This window comes from Mirounga leonina, unplaced genomic scaffold, assembly GCF_011800145.1.
Source record: "Mirounga leonina isolate KUSES-001 unplaced genomic scaffold, KU_Mleo_1.0 Mir_125, whole genome shotgun sequence".
Lineage (NCBI taxonomy): Eukaryota > Metazoa > Chordata > Mammalia > Carnivora > Phocidae > Mirounga > Mirounga leonina.
In genome coordinates this window covers 32,763,858-32,785,251 of record NW_023270305.1, presented here as the reverse complement: position 1 = coordinate 32,785,251, position 21,394 = coordinate 32,763,858, and the positions used below count along the sequence as shown (strand labels likewise).

At 42.3% G+C, this 21,394-nt stretch overlaps 1 protein-coding gene across 1 annotated transcript in view; it reads left to right on the top strand.

Annotated features, from left to right (window-relative positions):
• DNAH6 (dynein axonemal heavy chain 6) overlaps positions 1-21,394 on the top strand; it is a 244,011-nt gene that overhangs the window by 157,167 nt on the left and 65,450 nt on the right. Inside the window, exons 48-60 of the mRNA XM_035001185.1 lie at positions 1,842-1,994; positions 3,303-3,443; positions 5,133-5,375; positions 6,721-6,888; positions 7,372-7,607; positions 8,744-9,005; positions 10,131-10,254; positions 11,436-11,632; positions 12,794-12,997; positions 14,139-14,264; positions 15,922-16,086; positions 18,052-18,119; positions 20,284-20,464. Coding sequence (XP_034857076.1) covers positions 1,842-1,994; positions 3,303-3,443; positions 5,133-5,375; positions 6,721-6,888; positions 7,372-7,607; positions 8,744-9,005; positions 10,131-10,254; positions 11,436-11,632; positions 12,794-12,997; positions 14,139-14,264; positions 15,922-16,086; positions 18,052-18,119; positions 20,284-20,464 — 2,268 coding nt within the window. The remainder of the gene's footprint in view (positions 1-1,841; positions 1,995-3,302; positions 3,444-5,132; positions 5,376-6,720; positions 6,889-7,371; positions 7,608-8,743; positions 9,006-10,130; positions 10,255-11,435; positions 11,633-12,793; positions 12,998-14,138; positions 14,265-15,921; positions 16,087-18,051; positions 18,120-20,283; positions 20,465-21,394) is intronic.

Genomic DNA, 21,394 nt, shown 5'->3' with positions numbered 1-21,394 from the left:
AAGAAAAAAACAAAAAGTTACAAGTGAAGAAAATGAAACAACAGATATTTTGTCATAGTTAAATATATAGAACTCAAACTTTTTAACACTAAAAAGTTAACTGGAACAAAAGGATAAATTGTAGATTTCTTAAATATTTGCATCAATTATTAGAGGCAAAAGGTTTATTTTATAATATGAAAACTATTCATTCAAATTTAAAGTTAAATTCCAATATTTAAATGGTTACAGTTTGAACAGATTTTTTAATGGAAAATAATAAATGTGGAATCATATTTGCCCTTGCTAATAATCAAAGAAATGCAAATTAAATTCTCCCAAAGCAAAATTCTCCCTAAACTAGCAAAAATAAATGTTAAAGGTTAATGAAATCTTACTTGAATTGAACGGGAAATTTAAAAATCTTCAAAATCCAGAACTATTCATGCATTTTAATTGCTGATCCCACTCCTGGGAATTTTTTTATTTAAGATTTATTTATTTATTAATTTGAGAGAGAGAGAGAGAGAGCACGAGCAGGGGGGCATGGGGGAGGAACAGAGGGAGAGGGAGAAGCAGACTCCCTACTGAGCAGGGAGCCCAACACCGGGCGCAATCCCAGGACCCTTAGATCATGACCTGAGCAGAAGGCAGATGCTTAACTGACTGAGCCACCCAGGCACCCTCCACTCCTGGGAATTTATCCCCAGGAAATAATCCAACTGGGGAAAAAATCTATAGAACTACATATGTTCTTAAAATGTAAATAAGACTGTGGACCACTTAAGTCTATGTAAAATAGGGCACATTAGCTCAATAGTGTGTTATGCTCCCATTAATGGTTATAAATACAATGAGTACTCTACAGAATTATGGATAAATATGAGAAAATGTTAGCTGAAAAAGGGCAGAATATAAAATGGTTGCACAGGGGTGGCTGGGTAGCTCAGTCGGTTAAGCATCCAACTCTTGGTTTCGGCTCAGGTCATGATCTCATGGGTCGTTGGATCCAGCCCCACCTTGGGCTCCATGCTCATCAGGGAGTCTGCTTGAAAATTTTCTCTCTGCCCCTCCCCGCACTTGCATGCCTACATGTGCATGCGTGCTCTCTCTCTCTCTCTCTCTCTCAAATAAACAAAATTTTATTTTTTTATTTCATTTTTTTTAAAGATTGTATTTATTTATTTGACAGAGAGAGACACAGTGAGAGAAGGAACACAAGCAAGGGGAGTGGAAGAGGGAGAAGCAGGCTTCCCACGGAGCAGGGAGCCCGATGTGGGGCTCAATCCCAGGACCCTGGGATCATGACCTGAGCCGAAGGCAGATGCTTAATGACTGAGCCACCCAGGCGCCCCTAAACAAATTTTTAAAATAAATTTAAAAATAACTGTAAAATAAAATGTTTGTACATGTTAGTGAACCATGAAAAAGATGAATTCCTTTTAAGAAACAATACAGGAAAGGGGCATTTGGGGGACTCAGTCATTATGAATCTGCCTCCGGCTCAGGTCATTGGCTCAAGTCATCGAGCCCTGCGTCGGGCTCCCTGCTCCACAGGAAGCCAGCTTCTCCCTCTCCCACTCCCCCTGCTTGTGTTTCCTCTCTCGTGGTGTCTCTCTCTGTCAAATAAATAAATAAAATCTTTAAAAAAAAAAGAGAGAAAGAAGCAATACAGGAAGGAAAAATGAAAAATCAATGCACTTCTGTGTTAGAATATTAAGATTCTAATTTTTAAGATTATTTTCTCTTAAAGATAAAATTAACTCAATGTGAATTTTGATTAAATATTTGGTTTACAATTTACACGAATAAATGTGAACCGGTTGGGTGAGTTACAATGATCACTCTGCTTTCTTCTACAGATTGTAGTGGAGGAGTTCCTGGAAGATATAAATAACATCCTGAACTCAGGTGAAGTGCCCAATTTATTTGAAAAGGATGAACTGGAACAGGTTTTAGCAGCCACCAGACCAAGGGCGAAAGAAGTAGGCATTTCTGAGGGAAACAGAGATGAGGTAGGACATGTCACAGTGGTGATACGGCTTTAGTAAAACAAAAAGTTGTGTTAGCCTTCCTTTCTTTTTTTTCTTTTTTTTCTTTTTTTCCTTTTTTTAACAATCTACAAATCCTTTTGAGGAGTCCATGGATGGATGTTTTTTCCAATATAATTGGTTTCCTTTGTAATTCTATGTATTTTACTCCCTGCATTCAAAGCATTGGTTCACCAGACTTCCAAAGAGGTCAGTGGCAAGCAGAAAACAGAAACCCTACTGCCCCACGGAGGTCATAGTCTTGTCCAAACTGGACAGTTTGCCATATCCTTCTTTCAACACAAAGGGATTTCCCATATCCTCTGTGCCCTGCCAGAGGAGTGCAGTACTTTTGATTCCCTTGCCTATCAGCAAGATCAGAGCACCTGAAACAGAAATGGATTCCCCCACGTCTCCGGTCCCAGCCCCATCCGGGAAACAACCCAGCTCCTGTCCTCCTCCATTTCTCCAACACAGGGCTGGATTCCATAGGCTGCTATTGGCCCGCCCCTCTGCTTTCCCTTGCTTCTGGACGTTCTTCAATTTTTTGAACATTCTTTCTTAGGCCTTCTCCTCTGTGTCCTTTTATGAGATCTCCTCTCCTCTACTAAGTCAGGGCCTGTACATACAAACAGCAGGGTCTACTTCAGCTGACGAGAGCAAAAAGGGGTTTACTCGAGGAACACAGAATCACTGGGAGAGCCCAAGAAAGGGGCTCCAGGCTGAGTTCCTCAGCATGATCATGAGATGCACGTGGTGGAAGTCAGTGGTCAGGGAAGCTGCCGAGCCTGGAAGGCACTGAACCCATCAGCAGTCAGCATGCTGCGCTCCAGCTGCTAGCTCCAAAGCCGCACATCCCCAGCCTCGTCAGAACATAGCTGACAGAAGCAGCCGCATCCCCAGAGGGTGACTCCAGGCCCACGCCGCCTCGGCCGGACTCTGCCCCTGCACAAATTGTGGCCCTGCCCCTGTCTCTCTCTTCAGGGGCCTCTACCCCCAAGCAAAAACTTGTAGGAATACCTCTCTCCACCTTACTCAAGAGGCCTCCTTAAATACGCTGATGAGGAAAACCTACATCACATCCAGAATCCTAGTTGCAATGGACTCTGCCAAATGTCATTTTTAATCTTTCCAGACTGCATGAGGGGTTGGAATGGAGGTTGACCAAAACAATTCACGCATCTGCTACACTAACGTGTTTTTATTTAGTATTGGTAGACCAGAGGCATTAGCTAACACTTGTTTTCATTGTTACTTCACCCTTGTTTTAATTGAAATTCATCTTTTTGTCAGTTGTTTCAGCACTTTATCAGCAGAGTCCGTCAGAAGCTGCACATTGTTCTCTGTATGAGCCCTGTGGGGGAGGCCTTTCGGTCCCGATGCCGGATGTTTCCATCCCTTGTGAACTGCTGCACTATTGATTGGTTTGTCCAGGTTGGTGACATACCAGGATACCTCTCTGGGATGCTGGATTCACTTGATTTTTTTTTTTTAAGTAGGCTGCACGCCCAAGGTGGAGTCCAACACGGGCCCTGAACTTACGACCCTGAGATCAAGACCTGAGCTGAGATCAAGAGTCAGAGGCTTGGGCGCCTGGGTGGCTCAGTTTGTTAAGCGACTGCCTTCGGCTCAGGTCATGATCCTGGAGTCCTGGGATCAAGTCCCGCATCGGGCTCCCTGCTCGGCAGGGAGTCTGCTTCTCCCTCCGACCCTCACCCCTCTCATGAGCTCTCTCTCTCTCATTCTCTCTCTCAAATAAATAAATAAAATCTTAAAAAAAAAAAAAAAGAGAGGCTTAACTAACTGAGCGACCCAGGTGCCCCTGGATTCACTTGATTTTTAAGGGGTAACACATTGCCCAAAAATAACTCAAGGGTACTTGCATTAGCTTTAAACCCTGCTAGGAATTTACTCATATACAGGAGATGACAATGATAAAGACCTAACAAAGGCTAAACAGAATTTATAAAGGAAGAGGAGACTGTGGAATTTAGCAATGTAGAAATTATTGGTCATCTTGACAAGAGCTTGGTTTCAGTGGAGTGATGGGGGAAAAGGTTCAAGAGAGAAGAGACGAGAGGAATCAGAGACAGTGAACATAGGCAACTCTTTCAAGAAGTTTTGCCCCAGAAGAACACCAAGAGCTGGGTAGTATCTACAAGGGTATGTGAGGTCAAAAGAAAAGTGTTTTTAAGTGGGAAACACAAATAGCATGCGTGTGTGCTGATGGAAGTGATCCAGAAAAGAACTATATTGAGGGAGCAGCAGACAGAGTTAAGTGTAGTTGTACCAATGGCATTGAATAGGCAAGAAGAGATGGGATGGAGTCATCAGCGAAGGGGTCGGCCTGGGCAGGGAGCGTGCACAGCATACCCCAGAGGAACAGGAGCGGGGAGCAGAGTATATGAGCACAGATAACAGGGAGATGGGAAGATGTGGGGGTGAGAGCTCACTGAATTCTGTTTTCGTTGCTTCTATTTTTAGTGATGTGGGAAGCAAGGTCATCAGCTGAGAATGAAGTGGAAAGAGGAGGTGTTAGCAGTCTGTAGAAGCTTTCCTGGGCTGCTCTAAGAACCCACTTGAGCTAGTTGTCACAAAGTTAAAGTGAGGCCAGTCGGCAAGGTTGTGTGTTTTTCTCTAGCCGTGCTCGACTACACAGTCACAGACATGGGGTAACAGAGAGTTGCATTTGGCTAAGGTTCAGGTGAGTGCAGAGAAACAAGAAAGGAGCAAAGAAGTTGAAGAGGTGAAGAGGACAATGATTATAATAATGGACCTGCATAATAAACAGAGTAAGGACATGAGGTCCTCGTAATGTATGTGATTTTATTCATGGAATTATTCTAAATACACCCATTCATTTATTCATTCAATTAACAAATCCTGATTAAACAACTTCCATGTGCCAGACACTGTGCTGGGGATAGAAAATGCAGCCCCAAACCCCTCTCTAATGAATGCAGCCATTCCGTTCATTACACATTACAGACATGAGTAGGAATTCATTAGGTAAAAGGGGGAACAAAGCAAGGAAGAGGTCCAGAGAAATACGTTTTCTTACTTGTTAAAATGTATATTATAGAAATGAGCAACAGACTTTCCAAATTATATCTTTATTTTCAGTGGCCTAGAGAAGCACTTCTTTCTGTATCAAAGACGTTTTTTGCAAACGTGGATGCTGGAAAAGAAGAACTGAAAGAAAAGCTTTCCCTCATGTGCGTGAACGTTCACTTGAGCGTCTCCACGATGGCAGAACGCTATTACATGGAGCTCCGCAGACGGTACTACACAACGCCTACCTCCTACTTGGAACTCATCAATCTCTTCCTGACTATGCTGAGTGAGAAAAAGAAGCAGCTGGTTTCGGTAAGTATAATATTATCAATAAAAAAAATTTTTTTTTCTTTTGCTTGAACTCAAAACTTGCCAGAACTAGCGGAAGTTCTACATGCCATCTTACCTGCTGGAGCCTTCTCCATCCCCACATGTGCCCTTGACAACCTGCGACAGACAAAAAGATGAAAAGAATGTCTTATGCTGTCGGCCGAGAGGCCTTCCCCTTCCTTGATATGTATATTTTTTCTACTGTCATTTACCTAAGTGTGCCTCAGTAGAATGAGACGGACATAGTAACAGCATCAAAGTGAGGCGGTAAGTTAGACATCTCTGTATATTTCATGAGAAGGAGAACCTTTTGTTAAGCAGCGGAGATGGAGTTTCGGTGGCCTAACATGTGTCCGTAGTTGCCATTAAGAGCAAGGACTTCAGTGTCAGGCAGACCATATACAACCTATGTTCTGCCTCTTTCTTACTGCACAACCGTGAGCACATTTTGTAACTTCTAGGTCTTAGTAGAGAATAAGGTTTAGAAATTTCTACATCTACCGCTTGGATTGTTGTGGAGTTTAAATAAGATACTGTTTGTGAAGGGCTTGGAATATGATCTGACACCTACGAGATGCTCAGGAAAGAGTGGCTGCCATCACGATCACCATCAGCAGGCTATTAACATGAGCTGAAATTTTCAACATTTTAATCAAAATTAAAATAGAAGTATAGACCATTAAGATATTTTTAATGTTTTTCAGAGGATTTTTACTTGGTAAATAGATACATGCTTTGTAAAATAACTTGATAGATATTTTGAAACCTGTCAGTTTGAACCAGGCTTTCTGACTCACCTTCAAAAAACAGTTATTCCCGGCTGCCTCCTCTTCTAGGTCCTGCCTCTTTGATCCTAGTCAGAAGTTCCTTACCACTGGGAAGTAGGGTTCAGATCCAGCAACCAGAGCTGAGTCCCCAGAACACTGACAAGTTCCTAGCTCTGCTCACCCATCTTGACGAAACAAGTTCCTAGAGCTGTGGCCTCCAGAAATTCCTATCTGAACTTACCCCTCGTTCATTCAACAGTCTACCAAGCTGCCAAGCTAAGGGAATAAAAATAATATGATGTGGTTCCTCGGTGAGCCCGCAGTCTGGTGACATGCCAACTGCTGTGGCTAGGGGGCAGAGATCTACACCCACCGTGGTGAATGTCATGGTCATTTCCTAGAGTTCTGTTACCTGAAGATTTCTCTCTGTTCACAATTTTAAGTATTACAAACTGATTTACCAGTTCTGTAGATGTAAAATTCTAGTACATGAGTAAGAGATGCCAAGAAATGTATAGTTTATAATATTCGTTATAATAGATATTTTTATTGTCATCTAGGCACGTGACCGGGTGAAGAACGGTCTCACCAAGCTATTAGAAACAAACGTACTAGTAGATAAAATGAAATTAGAACTTTCAGCTTTAGAACCTGTTCTTTTTCAAAAATCACAAGATGTTGAAGCCCTGATGGACAAATTGGCAGTAGATCAAGAAAATGCCGATCAGGTATGCATTCCCTGACATTGTGGTCGTGAGAAGATTTTGATCACCAACTGATCACCTATATATCATGACATGGGATTGGATTTTTTTAATTTTATATGTCTTTAAAATAATTAAGTGATAGTTTTAACAATGCTTTTAAGTTGTAAACAATCTACCTTCAATGAATCAGCCTAGTTCTCACCCTGAGAATGAGTGAACACAATGAGTGGGACAGAGAGTTGTGAAAAAAGTACCCCCAACAAGTATAAAGCAGCAACTCTTCATCTCCTAAGAAGGAATGGTTTGTTCTAACAGCTTCAGCTCAATTATCCCATCAGCCTACATGAGATGGACAAAGGAGAGCCTAAAATGCGCTGTAGCTAATACTCTTTCATTGTTGGTATAATCCAGAGGGGCAAATATGACGCATTATCATTGGCTTTGTTTTTAAACATTGAAATTCAAATAATGAGACCACCTAAGCAGCCGTGTTTCAATGTTTAGGTCCGTAGCATTGTTCAGGAAGATGAAGCAACAGCAAAAGTGAAAGCTGAGGAAACCCAAGCAATTGCCGATGATGCTCAGAGAGACCTTGAAGAAGCTCTCCCTGCCCTTGATGCTGCTAATAAAGCCCTGGATTCCTTAGATAAAGCAGACATATCGGAAATCAGAGTTTTTACAAAGCCCCCAGATATGGTCATGACTGTTATGGAAGCGATTTCTATTCTCTTGAATGCCAAGTGAGTACATCCATAATCATGTGTTACCAAAATGCATGGGGGAATTTCTTTGGTGTTTTTCTACATTTTCATTTATATGTGCTCATTCTCTTCTCTGCCTTTTTACTGATTTGGTCAGTCAATCAACAGATTGATTCAACAAGCATTTTTTTGAACATCTGTGTTGTGCTAGATGACGGAAGATACAAAGCTCTTCTCTAAGGCACATATAGGATAATGGGGAGACAGACATGAAAAATAATAATTTCAAGATATGCAATATTTGTGTAGTACCAGGACTTCCAAAAAAAAAAAAGTGCTCATGGAGAGGTGTGAGCAGGTTTTTGAGATATGGTGCTCAGGTGGAGAGTGAGACTATGGGGAGAGCTCAGGGACCTTTGATGCTCATGGAATGGGATGGGGCTGGGGAGGAGAGCAGTGATGACAGCATGCAAGGTCTTGTGTTTGATCCTGGAGATATGTAGTTTTCAAACCTTCTTTAGTAATACAAATTTTTTTCAATAAAAATTATAAGAAATCTTTCTATGTAAAACTGATCAAGCAAGGGTAGAAGTCCCAGAGGACCCCCACCCAGCTTCCCTGCTCCCTCTCTGGCCAGCACCTTAGTGGAGCCAGGGAGTTCTGCAAAGCATAGATGGAAAGCCTGGGCCAGAGGGGACTGAGAACCATTGAACATTTTCGACATAATCAGCTTTTCCTGTGAGAAAGACCAATCTGGCAGAAGTTCACAAGGAGCAGGGTTGACTGAGAGACATAAAACCAGGTAGAAGGTGATCATAGTGTCCTGGCAAGAGATTTTTAAGGACCTTTATAAACTAAGGCAAGTGGGGTAAAAATGTGAGTGCCAGGGCATTGTAAAAATAAAACTATTATTTCTGTAATGTCTTACGTTTCTAAAACTCTGATTTTGTAATTCCTTTCTCTACCAAAACTGGGTTGGGATGAAACATTAGTCATCCAGGAATGTCTCCCCAGGAATTGTGGTGTACTTAACTACCAATGACTGGGATTATGGTATCAAGATTAAAACTACCCACTGATTGGGATAATATCTTAATGTTCTCAAAAGAACACAATTCTTTTGTTCTTAAATTACTTTATTACAGTACTATTAACTTATTATGTCTGTCTTTCAGGCCTGATTGGCCAACAGCCAAGCAACTTCTTGGTGATTCTAACTTTCTAAGAAGACTTTTAGAATATGATAAGGAGAACATAAAGCCTCAGATATTGGCAAAACTTCAAAAGTATATTAACAATCCTGATTTTGTGCCTGAAAAAGTAGAGAAAGTGTCCAGAGCATGTAAATCCATGTGCATGTGGGTAAGAGCGATGGATTTATACTCTAGGGTAGTCAAAGAAGTCGAACCAAAGAGACAAAAACTCCGTGCTGCACAGGTACATCATTTGTGTTGCAATATTTTATACAATTAAAGGCCATGATCATTAGTCATTCAAGCTCCTGTGACTTTGTAAAACATAGATAGTAACAATGCTCTTGAAAACTAGGTTTTTTTGTAGAAAAAGAGCTGGTGAAGATTATCCTTTCAGAAATGACCTCTAAAATCAGCCCTTTCCCAGCATGAAAGGAAAATAAGTCCGCAGTATAGTCGTATCATCAGGCCGATGATATTTTTCAGGTGCCTTTTAGCTCTAGCATGTGATGCTCTGGGTTGCATTTGCTAATACTCCCACACTCCGTGATGTCATCTGAGGGTCTAAACCCAGCTTAAGCCACAATCGGATGTGAGGTCCCAAGCAGAACAAAGAATGCTCATTGAGTGGATAGGGTTACTGAAAGGAACCGTGGCTCGAGAGCAGGGGTGGCAGACTTTTTCTGTGAAGACCCAGAGAGTAAATATTTTGTGTTTTGCTGGTTATCTTGTCTCCACTGCAATTCCTGAGCTCCGCTGTTGCAGCACAGGAACTGCCACCAATAATAAACGAGTAAGCATGGCTGTGTTCCAATGTCACTTTATTTATGCACACAGGAATTTGAGTTTATACAATTACCATGTGTCATGAAGTATTCTTCTTCTTTTGATTTTTTTTCCCCAACCATTTAAAAATGTAAAACCAATCTTAGTTTGCTAACTGTACAAAAACAGGCAGCAGGCTGAATTTGGTTTGCAGACTCCTGCTCTAGAGAACTCGCTAGGAAAGATTTGTTTTCCCAGTTGAGTGAACCTTTCATTTATTTCATCATTTAAAGTTAATCCACTGTAGTAACTAATTAATCCCAAATGCTTTGGGATTAATGTGCAATGGTACATCTGTTTCTCTATTCCTTCTGTGATTTATTTTATTGGGCTTTGTTTCTTGTTTTGTTTTGTTCTGTTATACTTCTATTCTTATATTTTAAAAACTTTACATTTGTTTTAACTTTATATACCATATCAAAATATTTTGAGACATGAAGAAGAGAACATAAATCCTATTTTTAAAATGTATTAGAAGTGGGCAAATTTTATTTTCTTTGGGGACCTTGGATTTTCATTTTAAATATTTATTTGATTTTATTAGGCTGAACTTGATATTACTATGGCTACTCTGAGAGAAAAGCAAGCATTACTAAAGCAAGTAGAAGATCAAATACAAGCCTTACAAGATGATTATGACAAAGGTGTGAATGAGAAAGAAGGTCTAGGTAAGTAACTCATAAATTTATGGTGGTCAGGAGATGCCTGATTTTTTTTTATTTAAATTCAATGAGCCAACATATAGTGCATCATATAGTACAGCTTCAGATGCAGAGTTCAATAATTCATCAGTTACGTATAACCCAGTGCTCATCACATCACATCATGTGCCCTCTTTATGTCCATCACCCAGTTACCCCATCCCTCACCCACCTCCCTCCAGCAACCCTCAGTTTGTTTCCTACAGTTAAGAGTCTCTCACTGTGGGTGCCTGGGTGGCTCAGTCGGTTAAGCAACTGCCTTCAGTTCAGGTCATGATCCCAGGGTCCTGGAGTCGAGCCCTGCATCAGGCTCCCTGCTTAGCAGGGAGCCTGCTTCTCCCTTTCCTTCTGCCCCTCCCCCCACTCATATTCTCTCTCGCTCTGCTCTCTCTCTCTCAAATAAATAATCTTAAAAAAAAAAAAAAGAGTCTCCCATGGTTTTTCTCCCTCTCTGATGACTTCCCATTCCGTTTTCTCTCCCTTCCCCTATGATCCTCTGCCCTGGTTTTTATATTCCACATATGAGAGAAACCATATGATAATTGTCTTTCTCTGATTGACTTATTTCGCTCAGCATAATCCCCTCCAGTTCCATCCATGTTGTTGCAAATGGTAAGTATTCATCCTTTCTGATGGCTGAGTAATATTCCATTATATATATATATACCACAAGGAGATACCCGATTTTTAGAAGTAGAAAGAGTTTTCAGGCAGTCAGATCTCAGCTTCCATCCAACATGTAGGACATATTTCCACGGAGGTACTGCACCAGCCTAATGTAAGATTAGAGCTGCACATACGGCACACATTCAACTCCTGTGTGGAAGGCTTGTTGGGACATGTTCCACTATAGCACGACTTGACATATGAATTTGATCCAGAAAATAAATACTACCCAGACACAGAGAGAGCTAGCTTCAGCCAGAGTAACAGAGTATCAGAAAGGAGCTGTTTGCTTGGAAGAGGTGAACGTGGACTTGCTTCTCGAATGGGAAGTAACGCTGAATCAGTATGAGGTTTCATACAGATGTACTGACATCATTAGCTAAATAATGCTAATGTCACTATAAGCAAAAGCAGGTGAATAAACATCTTATATTTTAGGAAAATACTGAATAACATAATTTGATTTTCTTAAAATTTTCTAGCAAAGACTATGGCCCTGACCAAAGCACGTCTGATACGTGCTGGAAAGCTGACGGCTGCATTAGGAGATGAGCAAGTTCGATGGGAAGAAAGCATCGAGAAATTCAATGAGGAGATATCAAATATCATTGGGAATGTGTTTATAGCAGCAGCTTGTGTTGCCTATTATGGGGCCTTCACAGCCCAGTATAGGCAATCGGTGAGTAAACTCACTTTCTGTGAGGAGTGGGGAGAAGCAGCTGGAACTGGCAGAGGCAGTTTTCCGGAGTTTAGAGGGAGGCTCCCCACTGTGAAGGTTCTCCATGATGGAAACTCCACAGCCCTCCAGCTCCCCCATCAGCCAGCAATGGTCTACCCCTAGGATTTCCTTAACACATTCCTTCCTTTCCTTTCCTGCCTTAGAAAGTTAGTCATCGCTTCCTTATACAGCTCAAGAACCTGGGGGAAGTAAAAGGGCCAGGGAGTCCCCCCCCATCTTATGATCAGAAGTGGCATCTAAAGTCAGCCAGGATGGGGGCACCTGGGTGGCTCAGTCCGTTAAGCGGCCAATTCCCAATTTCGGCTCAGGTCATGATCTCAGGGTCGTGAGTTTGAGTCCCACATCAAGCTCTACATTCAGCTGGAGTCTGCTTGAGAGTCTCTCCCTCTGCACCCCCCACCCACATCCATGCTCTCTCTCTCTCTCATAAATAAATAAATAAATCTTTAAAGTCAGCCAGGATGAAGTTTTCTGAATTGGAGAGACTGCTACAAAGGGCTAGGCAATGGGAAGGAGCAGTAAATGAAATTATTTGGAGAGATTTTTCAGGCCATTTTTATGAAATGCCTTCCTAAAAAGGCTTCATCCTTGCCCTTGAGCTATAAAACCTAGTTAGTATAGGACTCGTAGACTCAACAGAAGCTCAGGGGTCATCTGGTGCCATGTGAGCCATGCCAGTGGTGCTTTTGGACTGTCCCATTCACTGAAGGAGGTAACCCGCCAACATCCCCTGCCCCATCTACTCATTGCTAGTAGCACCCACAGTCATTGTGATAACCCCAAATTTCTCCACATGCTTCCAGACTCTCCCAACGGGGACAGTACACCCCTGGTTCAAGACTACTGTGATAACGTTTGTCATTTATACATGAGAAAACTGAGGTTCAGACATGGGGAGTGACGTGCCCAAAGTCACCGCTAGTTTATGGTATGGTTCAAGGCCCCAGATCTGATTGTCAGTCCACTTCTTGTGTCCTATGCTTTGATGCCAGGATGCATGTGGAGACCGCTAGAACTTACTTATAACCATGACATTCTGTATGTATCCTCATTTACCAAGTGTTCCTGACTCTGTACAAATAAGCTTTCCTCCTCCCACAGCTTATAGAATATTGGATCCAGGACTGTCTATCTCTGGAGATCCCAATTAATCCTTCCTTCAGTCTCATTAACATTCTTGGCGATCCCTACGAAATACGGCAGTGGAACACTGATGGGCTGCCCCGTGACATAATATCAACAGAAAATGGTATCTTGGTTACTCAAGGGAGACGGTGGCCTCTGATGATTGATCCCCAGGATCAGGTGCGTAACAAGTGCTTCAGATGCAGAACAGCCTCCTAGCCCTGCATACTGTTATGCTGTCCGTTCCAAATTCCAAAAGTGGACTTGAACACACTTGTAAGATGTTGGGGATTTAGACCTAGAAGGGAGTTTAGAAGTCTTCTAGTCAAAAGGGACCTGGGTGGCTCAGTCAGTGAAATGTCTGACTCTTGGTTTCGGCTCAGGTCATGATCTCGGGGGCTTGATCTCAAGCCCCGAGTTGGGCTTTGTACTCAGCAAGGAGTCTGCTTGAGCTTCTTGCTCTCCCTCGCTCACGTTTTCTCTCTCTCAAATAAATAAATAAACCTTTAAAAAAATGTATTCTAGTCCAAGTTCTTCATTTTGTGGAGGCAGAAGGTGAAAGGGAAGAAGAGTCCAACTGCTCTGCATACTTGATTTTGATTGGTTTTATTTACGGGGTTGACCATTAGTTTTCTATTTTCTGTGGGAGCAGAAATTCATTCCTATAAAGTTCTTTTTTTTTTTTAAGATTTGATTTATTTATTTGACAGAGAGAGAGAGACAGCAAGAAAGGGAATACAAGCAGGGGGAGTGAGAGAGGGAGAAGCAGGCTTCATGCCGAGCAGGGAGCCTGATGCGGGGCTCGATCCCAGGACCCCGGGATTGTGACCTGAGCCAAAGGCAGACACATAACAACTGAGCCACCCAGGCGCCCTTCCTATATAGTTCTTGTTCCTAAAAGGTCTGAAGAGTCAGAATGAAGTCAGGGTAGGATGGGTTTTAGGGCAAGCCTGCCTGGAATTTAGAGAATCCTATTATCTGACTCCAAAGGCCATGGATCATACTGTTCTAAGTGGGGTTTAGAAAAGGGAGCTGTTGTCAGAGCCAGGAAGACAAGCTTGAATACATTAAGGATGGGCTTTTTCCCTAGATGTGTCTCTTCTTCATTTGTTTCAAATTTGAATAAAAGGAAGAATCCCAAACACTGGAGTTTGAAAGGTGCTTTTTATTTGCAGGGGAGTAATATTTTATTTTATCTTTTTCATCTTTCAAAACTGTTTCTAAATTGAACAAAATTTCTAAACTTTACTCTAAAAACTTTCACTTGCTGTCATCTATAAAACTCTAAGTCCAGTGTCCTGCTTTGTGCTTTCTCAAACAGGCAAACCGTTGGATAAGGAACAGGGAAAGCAAGAGTGGTTTAAAGATCATTAAGCTTACGGATAGTAATTTCTTACGTACACTGGAAAATTCAATCCAACTTGGTTTACCCGTCTTGCTGGAAGAGGTTTGCTTTTCACTTTTCTTTTCTCTGGTTCATCCCCAACTTTCAGACCATATCTGGAATCCTATACGGGCCACACCTGCATCATGCTAGAGACACCAGTCAGCTCCATTTGCAAGTTGTTCAAACCATTCACTTTGCTCCTTAAACGGTGCACTATCACGTGGGGAGCAATCCATTGACTGAATGATTTTTCTGATTCCAGACATGGTTTTGGTGTTAGTGGGATGGGCTGTTTTCTGACACTGCTGATTCTTAGCCCCGTTGTGGCTCTTGATGGTTAGCTGCCATGAAAGTGCAGAGCAGCAGAGCCCTGGGGCCAGCAGGAACTGTCTACACATGCTGACGATGGGAGGCCAGCAAAACATTCTGGTGGGCATAAATATTATTATTCTCTACCCTTCTAGCCTTGACTGACCAACATAGGAAAGATTCTGTCGTGGGTCCCAGGCCCTCACCCAAACCCTGATGTTACAGGGGAGGGTAAAGTCTCCCCAAACCTTTGGTGCAGTTATGTTAGCCCCAAACTGGATTCTTAAACTGCAGTTTACTTTGTAACACAGGAGGTCCTGGGGGAATTTCTTCTCCAAGGCAGGGCACAAAAGACTTTCTATGACGTTCTGCCCCTGGATGGCAGGACCTTGTAACTGCTTTCTGTGACTTGGAGTCATTAACATGCACCTAGCTGCTTTTTACATTCGTAAAGCAGTATTTTCCAACTTCCTCTCCACCTATTTGTGGGCGTGAAATGGAGTTAGTCGGTCTCAACCAGCATTTTTTAATGATATAGAATAGATTTTTAAGAACACAAAATTGCATCATAGGTGGAAATGGAAATTTTATCTCATAAACTTTTGTTTACATTCTTGGGTATCATGTCACAGTATGAAATAGATTTGTTAACTATGGATTACAATCAAATTTTGACAGCTCCTGGGTCATGGACCCCCATCACACCCATGCTGACATAAGGGTGTTTGTCATGGGGTGTGATAGCAGTGTCTGCAGGCCCAAGTTCTTGCCAACAGTCAAATTTGCTTTGAGGGAAAGAAAATAGCTATCATACAAAATAGAGGTCCACAAACTTTTTCTGTTAAGAGCCAGATATTTTAGTTTTTCTAGGCCACATACAGTCCCTGTACAAATATTATTCAAACAAATATTCTTCTTTGTTTTGGTTTGGGTTTAGGGTTTTGTTTTTATAACCCTTGAACAGGGTGAAAAATCATTTTTAGCTTAACAGCCATACAAAAACAGGTCACAGAGGGCAGGATTTGGCCTGCAGGCTGTAGACTGTCATCATTTGCCTTAGAACAGCCATGAGAGTGAACAGACCATTTGTCTGGGTCCTGCCGAAGGGCCACGTGCAGAGACCCGCCTTTCTCAGATTCTTCCTTATGGGGATGAATGGTATGTACAATTAGTCTAACCATCTGTATTGCCTTCACATGATCATATTTTCTTAGACTACCAGTAAGATAACCACTGGAAAATATACACCATTAGAGGTAGTGAGTGCATAGTAAGAGAAATATCTATAAGATCACTGGAAAATTGCTCATTCAAAGTAAATTTGGAGGCCTAAGGAATTTAGAGAAATTGATACCATCCATTTTAATGGCTTATTATTTTTTTTTCATATTCTATTTTAACTTTCAAGCTTAAAGAAACCTTGGATCCAGCTCTAGAACCCATTCTCTTGAAGCAGACTTTCATGAGTGGTGGACGGCTGCTCATTCACCTTGGAGATTCAGACATTGATTATGACAAAAACTTTAGGTTCTATATGACAACCAAATTGCCAAATCCCCACTACCTGCCTGAGGTATGAGCTGCTGGTCTCGAATTCCCAGCCCGAGTGGACTATTACGTGTGACGGTCTCTGACATTTGGTGGGCCCTCTCCCAGCTCCCCCTTTCCCCGCTGCTCTGCCACACCCCTTCCTTCCACTGTCCTCCACTCTTGCTTCTCTTCTGCGTCCTGATTCTGATTCCAGTTGCCCTTCTGCTCGCCATTCAGTTGGACTTGAGTCCCTCCCCACCCGGTCCCTAGGTGCTGCCCTGCCCGAGGCCCCGAGCACCTCTTCAGCGGCGCTCTCTCCATCTCCCTCCCGGCCCACAGCTGCTCGCACAACACAGAGCAGCACTCCCTTCTAATCGTTCTTCTCCCTCCTGCAGCTCAAGGCCATTTGTGCCCCTCTTGCTGTGGCTCATAAATGAACCAGGGCTTCACAGAGAGTCTGTGGGGAGAGGGGGACATGCGAATGTTAACATTTGCAAATGCCCGTGGCATAAAGGCCCAAATAAAGAAGTTGCCAGCTTGAAAACTCTGGTGACTGTCACCATTAGAGAGTGATGACTCAAACATCCAGTGTGTCTGTGCTTAGAGTTCTGGAGGAGGGGGCATCCCTCATGCGCTTAGACTTTAAGGGGACCTATGTGAACCTCACTTCCACACACGTCCCTGACCTGCCATAGGATCCGGAAGAACTACTCTTGTGCTGCAGAGCCCAAGGCAGTTGCAACAGAAATGAAGGCAGCTGGGTCTCCTTTCTCCCTTCCTCACGGGGCTCCAAGAGGTCGCTCGTCCCCCGCAGCCCCTCGGTGCTGCCACAGCTCCAGGCACGGCTGCACGCTCCCCAGGGTCTTCCCAGTGTGGCAGGTCTCCCCTTCTCCAACAGGGCTCACACAATTAGGGAAGAAACTTCACAAATCAGAATTACTCCTTCACCTCTCCCCCCCATCCCAAAAACAATAAATTCCTTGCATATGCCATTCCAAATAGTGTCATTTTCCTTTTAGTTACCGATTTTCTCATAGCTGCCTGTCTTCACTAGATGTGCTCAGGTTAGATGAAACAGACACACCTCTTGAATAAGATGAGGGAAATGCCACTAAAAGCCCAGGTCAGCCTCGAGGGGTATAATTTTCACAGCCACTGCCAGAGCTCATGTCGCAAGATCCATGGTGAAGTTTAGAAAAGTGACCGATGTGCCATGACTTACAACCTTCTCACTTATTTAACTTTTGGGAGGGAGCATCGCACACCTTACCCAACACTAGCTCTGTGACTGTGGGCCAGTTATTCCATGTCCTGGATCCTCAAGTCAATTAACCAAAAAGTGGAGATAAAGCCTACTTCAAGGATTCATTGTGAAGATTAAATAAGAATAACATGTAAAATATGGGACGTTCAAACACTCTTTTTTTTGCTGTTAACTCATTCTAGTAATGTGAGAATATTATAGCAACCATTTTTCATAAAAATGTTATGATGACACAATACATAAAAGCTCTATTATCAGTCATCACTTCTTTTCAACAAGGACAAACTATGTATAAGTCACTGTAACTGAGTGATTTTCTTACCTCATTTGGTCTTCATAAATACCCTGTGAGTTATAACTATTATTATCCCAATTTTTAAATCTCAGGAACTGAAGCTCAGCAGGGGTGAGTAGCTTGTCCAACATGCACTAAAGGGTGTACCTGGTATCAGAACCTGATCTTTTTAACCCTCTGCTGGCTCACCTTTCCTTAAAGCACCATGTAGGATTCTATAACTGTGGTCTGTGAGGAACAAGATTGTCATTCATACTGCAGGGAAAATCATATTAGGATTCTGTAAGACAATATGCTTGGTGGGTGTGTGGGTGTGTGGGTATGTTCACAATTAGACCCAAGAGACATCCAGCTGGGTAATAATGGGCCCTGTTCTACTAAAGAAAGCACTTCTTATTTGACTCATCTGAACTTAAGCATTTTTATGTAAATCTATGCTTCTCTTTCAGGTGTGCATTAAAGTTACCATCATCAATTTCACCGTAACCAAATCAGGTCTAGAGGATCAATTGTTAAGGTAAAAAGAAAAAACAAAAAGTGGGGGGAGAGAAGGGGGGAGGCAAAGTTTCCTCATATTTTGTTTAGAAATTGTGACAAAACATTTTAATGTGTGAAGGCACCACTCATGAGTCACCAGTCATAAAGATGATAATAAACAACCAGGTTCTTCATCTGTTGTCACTGTTGCAGCTGCCAGTCTTGTTCATGGTCTTCTCAAAAAGATCAGGGATATACCCTTAATTCTCAACCATGGTTCGGGCCAGGCCTTCAGCCCAGCCCGGCCTCTTCCCCTTCGCTGGGGTTTCCAATCTTGGGCAAGTGAATGAAGTCAGTCGTCGTGTGGTTCCTTGAGATGCTTTGCTCCATACCTGTGAGAAAAACTCCCAAAGAGAGCTTTCCTGTTTTACTGGTTTACAGGTGTTTTCCTGGTGTACTTAATTGTACCTACATCTGTCCACCTCAAAAAATTAAATACCCTCCTTCGGTATACTCTGTGATTAAATCTCTGCTTCCCAAAAATAAGATTATGAATTGTTGATAGTAATTATCAGAATTAGCCAAGAGGCGGGCGCCTGGGTGGCTCAGTTGGTTGGGCGACTGCCTTCGGCTCAGGTCATGATCCTGGAGTCCCAGGATCGAGTCCCGCATCGGGCTCCCTGCTCAGCGGGGAGTCTGCTTCTCCCTCTGACCCTCCCCCCTCTCGTGCTCTCTCTCCCATTCTCTCTCTCAAATGAATAAATAAAAAATCTTTAAAAATAAAATAAAATAAAATATTTGTTCTCAAAAGGGACATGTATTTAAAAAAAAAAAAAGAATTAGCCAAGAGGCTTAGACAAAAAAATTGTAAGGATTTATTGAAATAATAAATTTATATGGTTAAAAAGTCATTATATATGTGTGTGTGAGTATATGTGTATGTATGTGTGTATGTGTATATACTACATTAGCTCTAAAGGAAAAGATTATTTAGACCCACGTTCAAAATAAGTCATCATATTCATTGAGTCAAGTCAAAATTGGGTCAAGATTATCCTGATTTATTCCATTATCACTGAGTTTAAGTCTCGTTTTCCTTGTTTATTTTAGGAATCTATTCTGCCAGCCACTAACTTGCTTAATTTCTGCTAGGCTAACTTCTTTCCAGACAAAGGGTATTTCAGCACATTTTACGGACATGTTCTAAGGACATAACTGAACCGTTTTCATACCCGTGCACTCCCGTGAGGAGTTCCGCTTAGTTGTGTCACAAGCTGTCAGCATGTTAGACTGCAGGGACACAGACAAGTGCCCTGGAAGCGAGAATGTTGAGCCTCCGGTGTAGGATACAGAATCTCTGGGTTCTAGTTTATACTCCTCTCTTCTGAAAAAATTATTTAAACAAATGAACTTGAGATGATGATTTCTTATGGTGTTCATATAATAACTTTTAAAGTTTCTGAACTCGGTATGTACATAAAAATGAACAATGAGGCCGTTCATTCTAGCAGGTAAAGCACGTGCCCTGGAGTCAGCGAAGCCAGATGCAAGCCCAGCTCTGCCTCTCAGAGCCACGTGAGCTCAGGAAGTGACCCACTAGGGTCTGTGGTAACCACAGTGCCTACCTCACAGGAGCATTCAAAGAATTACAAGAGAATCCGCATAAAACTCTGAGCAGGGTGCCTGGCACAGAGTGACGCTTAATAAAGATTAGTTCCTGCAAACACAGGGCTGGGATTACGAAAGCAAAAATGAAGGGAGATCTAAGTTCACATGTTTTGACAGGGGTGGAGCTGGAGGTAAGGCACTTTTATGAGACCCAGGCAAGACTCACTTCATGGAGGTGGTGGGATTTCAGAATCTCCCATCAAAAGAATATTCCAGGCACCATTTTCAGCCTGGCACAAGCAAGCATTAGATACAGAAATTGAATGATTAGGGGGATCAAGCACTGAGCAGGTTTTCTGAAGAGAAGATGAGCAGAAGCTATGGGGACTGTGGTAGACTGTCAGTTTTGAAATACAAGATAATCAGAACTAACATGTCATTCAGTGAATAGCCACCTTGTCAACCCAGCGAAGAGGCGCCTTATGCACTAGGACTTGGCTAGTAGCATTAGTACTCAGCTAAGTAGTAAAGAAAAATAGAAGCAACTTCAGGGCACTGATAAAGCCATACTTTAAGTATTCAAACTTTGGTTCCAGTGATGTGGTACGACTCGAAAAACCCGAGTTGGAGGAACAAAGAATCAAGCTCATTGTGAGGATCAACACTGACAAAAACCAGCTGAAAACTATTGAGGAGAAAATCCTGAGAATGCTCTTTACATCGGAAGGAAATATCCTGGACAATGAAGAACTTATTGACACACTCCAGGATTCAAAGGCAAGTAAAATATTTTTAGTATGTATAGAAAGCGTATTGGTTCAAAAGTTACAACTGCCGCTTTTGAGGGTCCCGCAAATCTTTTTTTTTTTTAAGATTTTATTTATTTATTGAGAGAGAGAGAGTACAAGCAGGGAGAGTGGAAGAGGGAGAAGCAGGCTCCCTGCAGAGCAGGGAGCCCGATGTGGGGCTCGATCCCAGGGTCCTGGGATCATGACCTGAGCCGAAGGCAGACGCTTAACTGAGCCACCCAGGTGCCCCGGGTCCCACAAATCTTTTATAGCAAGAATGGCAGCCACACCAGGGCTGCCAGCGTCACGCAAGAATGAACCTAGCTAGCAGGGCCCCTCACCCCACAATGGAAGAGGAGGTAAATCGTAGACAACTGCTCCTCTTGTCTTGTCTGCATTTTTTTATTCAAGCATGTAATGTAAAGAACTGGGACAGGATACAAGTTGAAAGGAAAAGCAGTTATAGTCACATTAGTGCCATCTCCATCGGGAGGCCTCCCTGGTATGCCCAGCTGGAATTAATCTCTTCCTCCTTGGAACACCTGTAGCAACTTACCTGACCCTCTTTTACAGCCCTTGACATTGTTCACCTTATGTCACCATTATCAAATCCCATGTCTTAAATCTCATGTTAGCCTATTCAATTTGGTGTTGAATCTGTGACTAGTTCAGCTTGATACTCCTTCTCCAAGGGCTAACCATGGTGCCCTATATATAACTGGTGCTCAATAAAAATGTCACAATAGTAAGATGAAGTTTTACATTAAACATATAATCTTGTACTAAATTGTTTCTCATTCAGACCATAATTTTAAAAGTATGCTGGAAATAAAACCTATAAAATGATTTTCATCCATTCATGAGAAACAGAAAGTAATTTACTAAAAAAAAAAAAAAACCCTTTGACATGGAATACAGA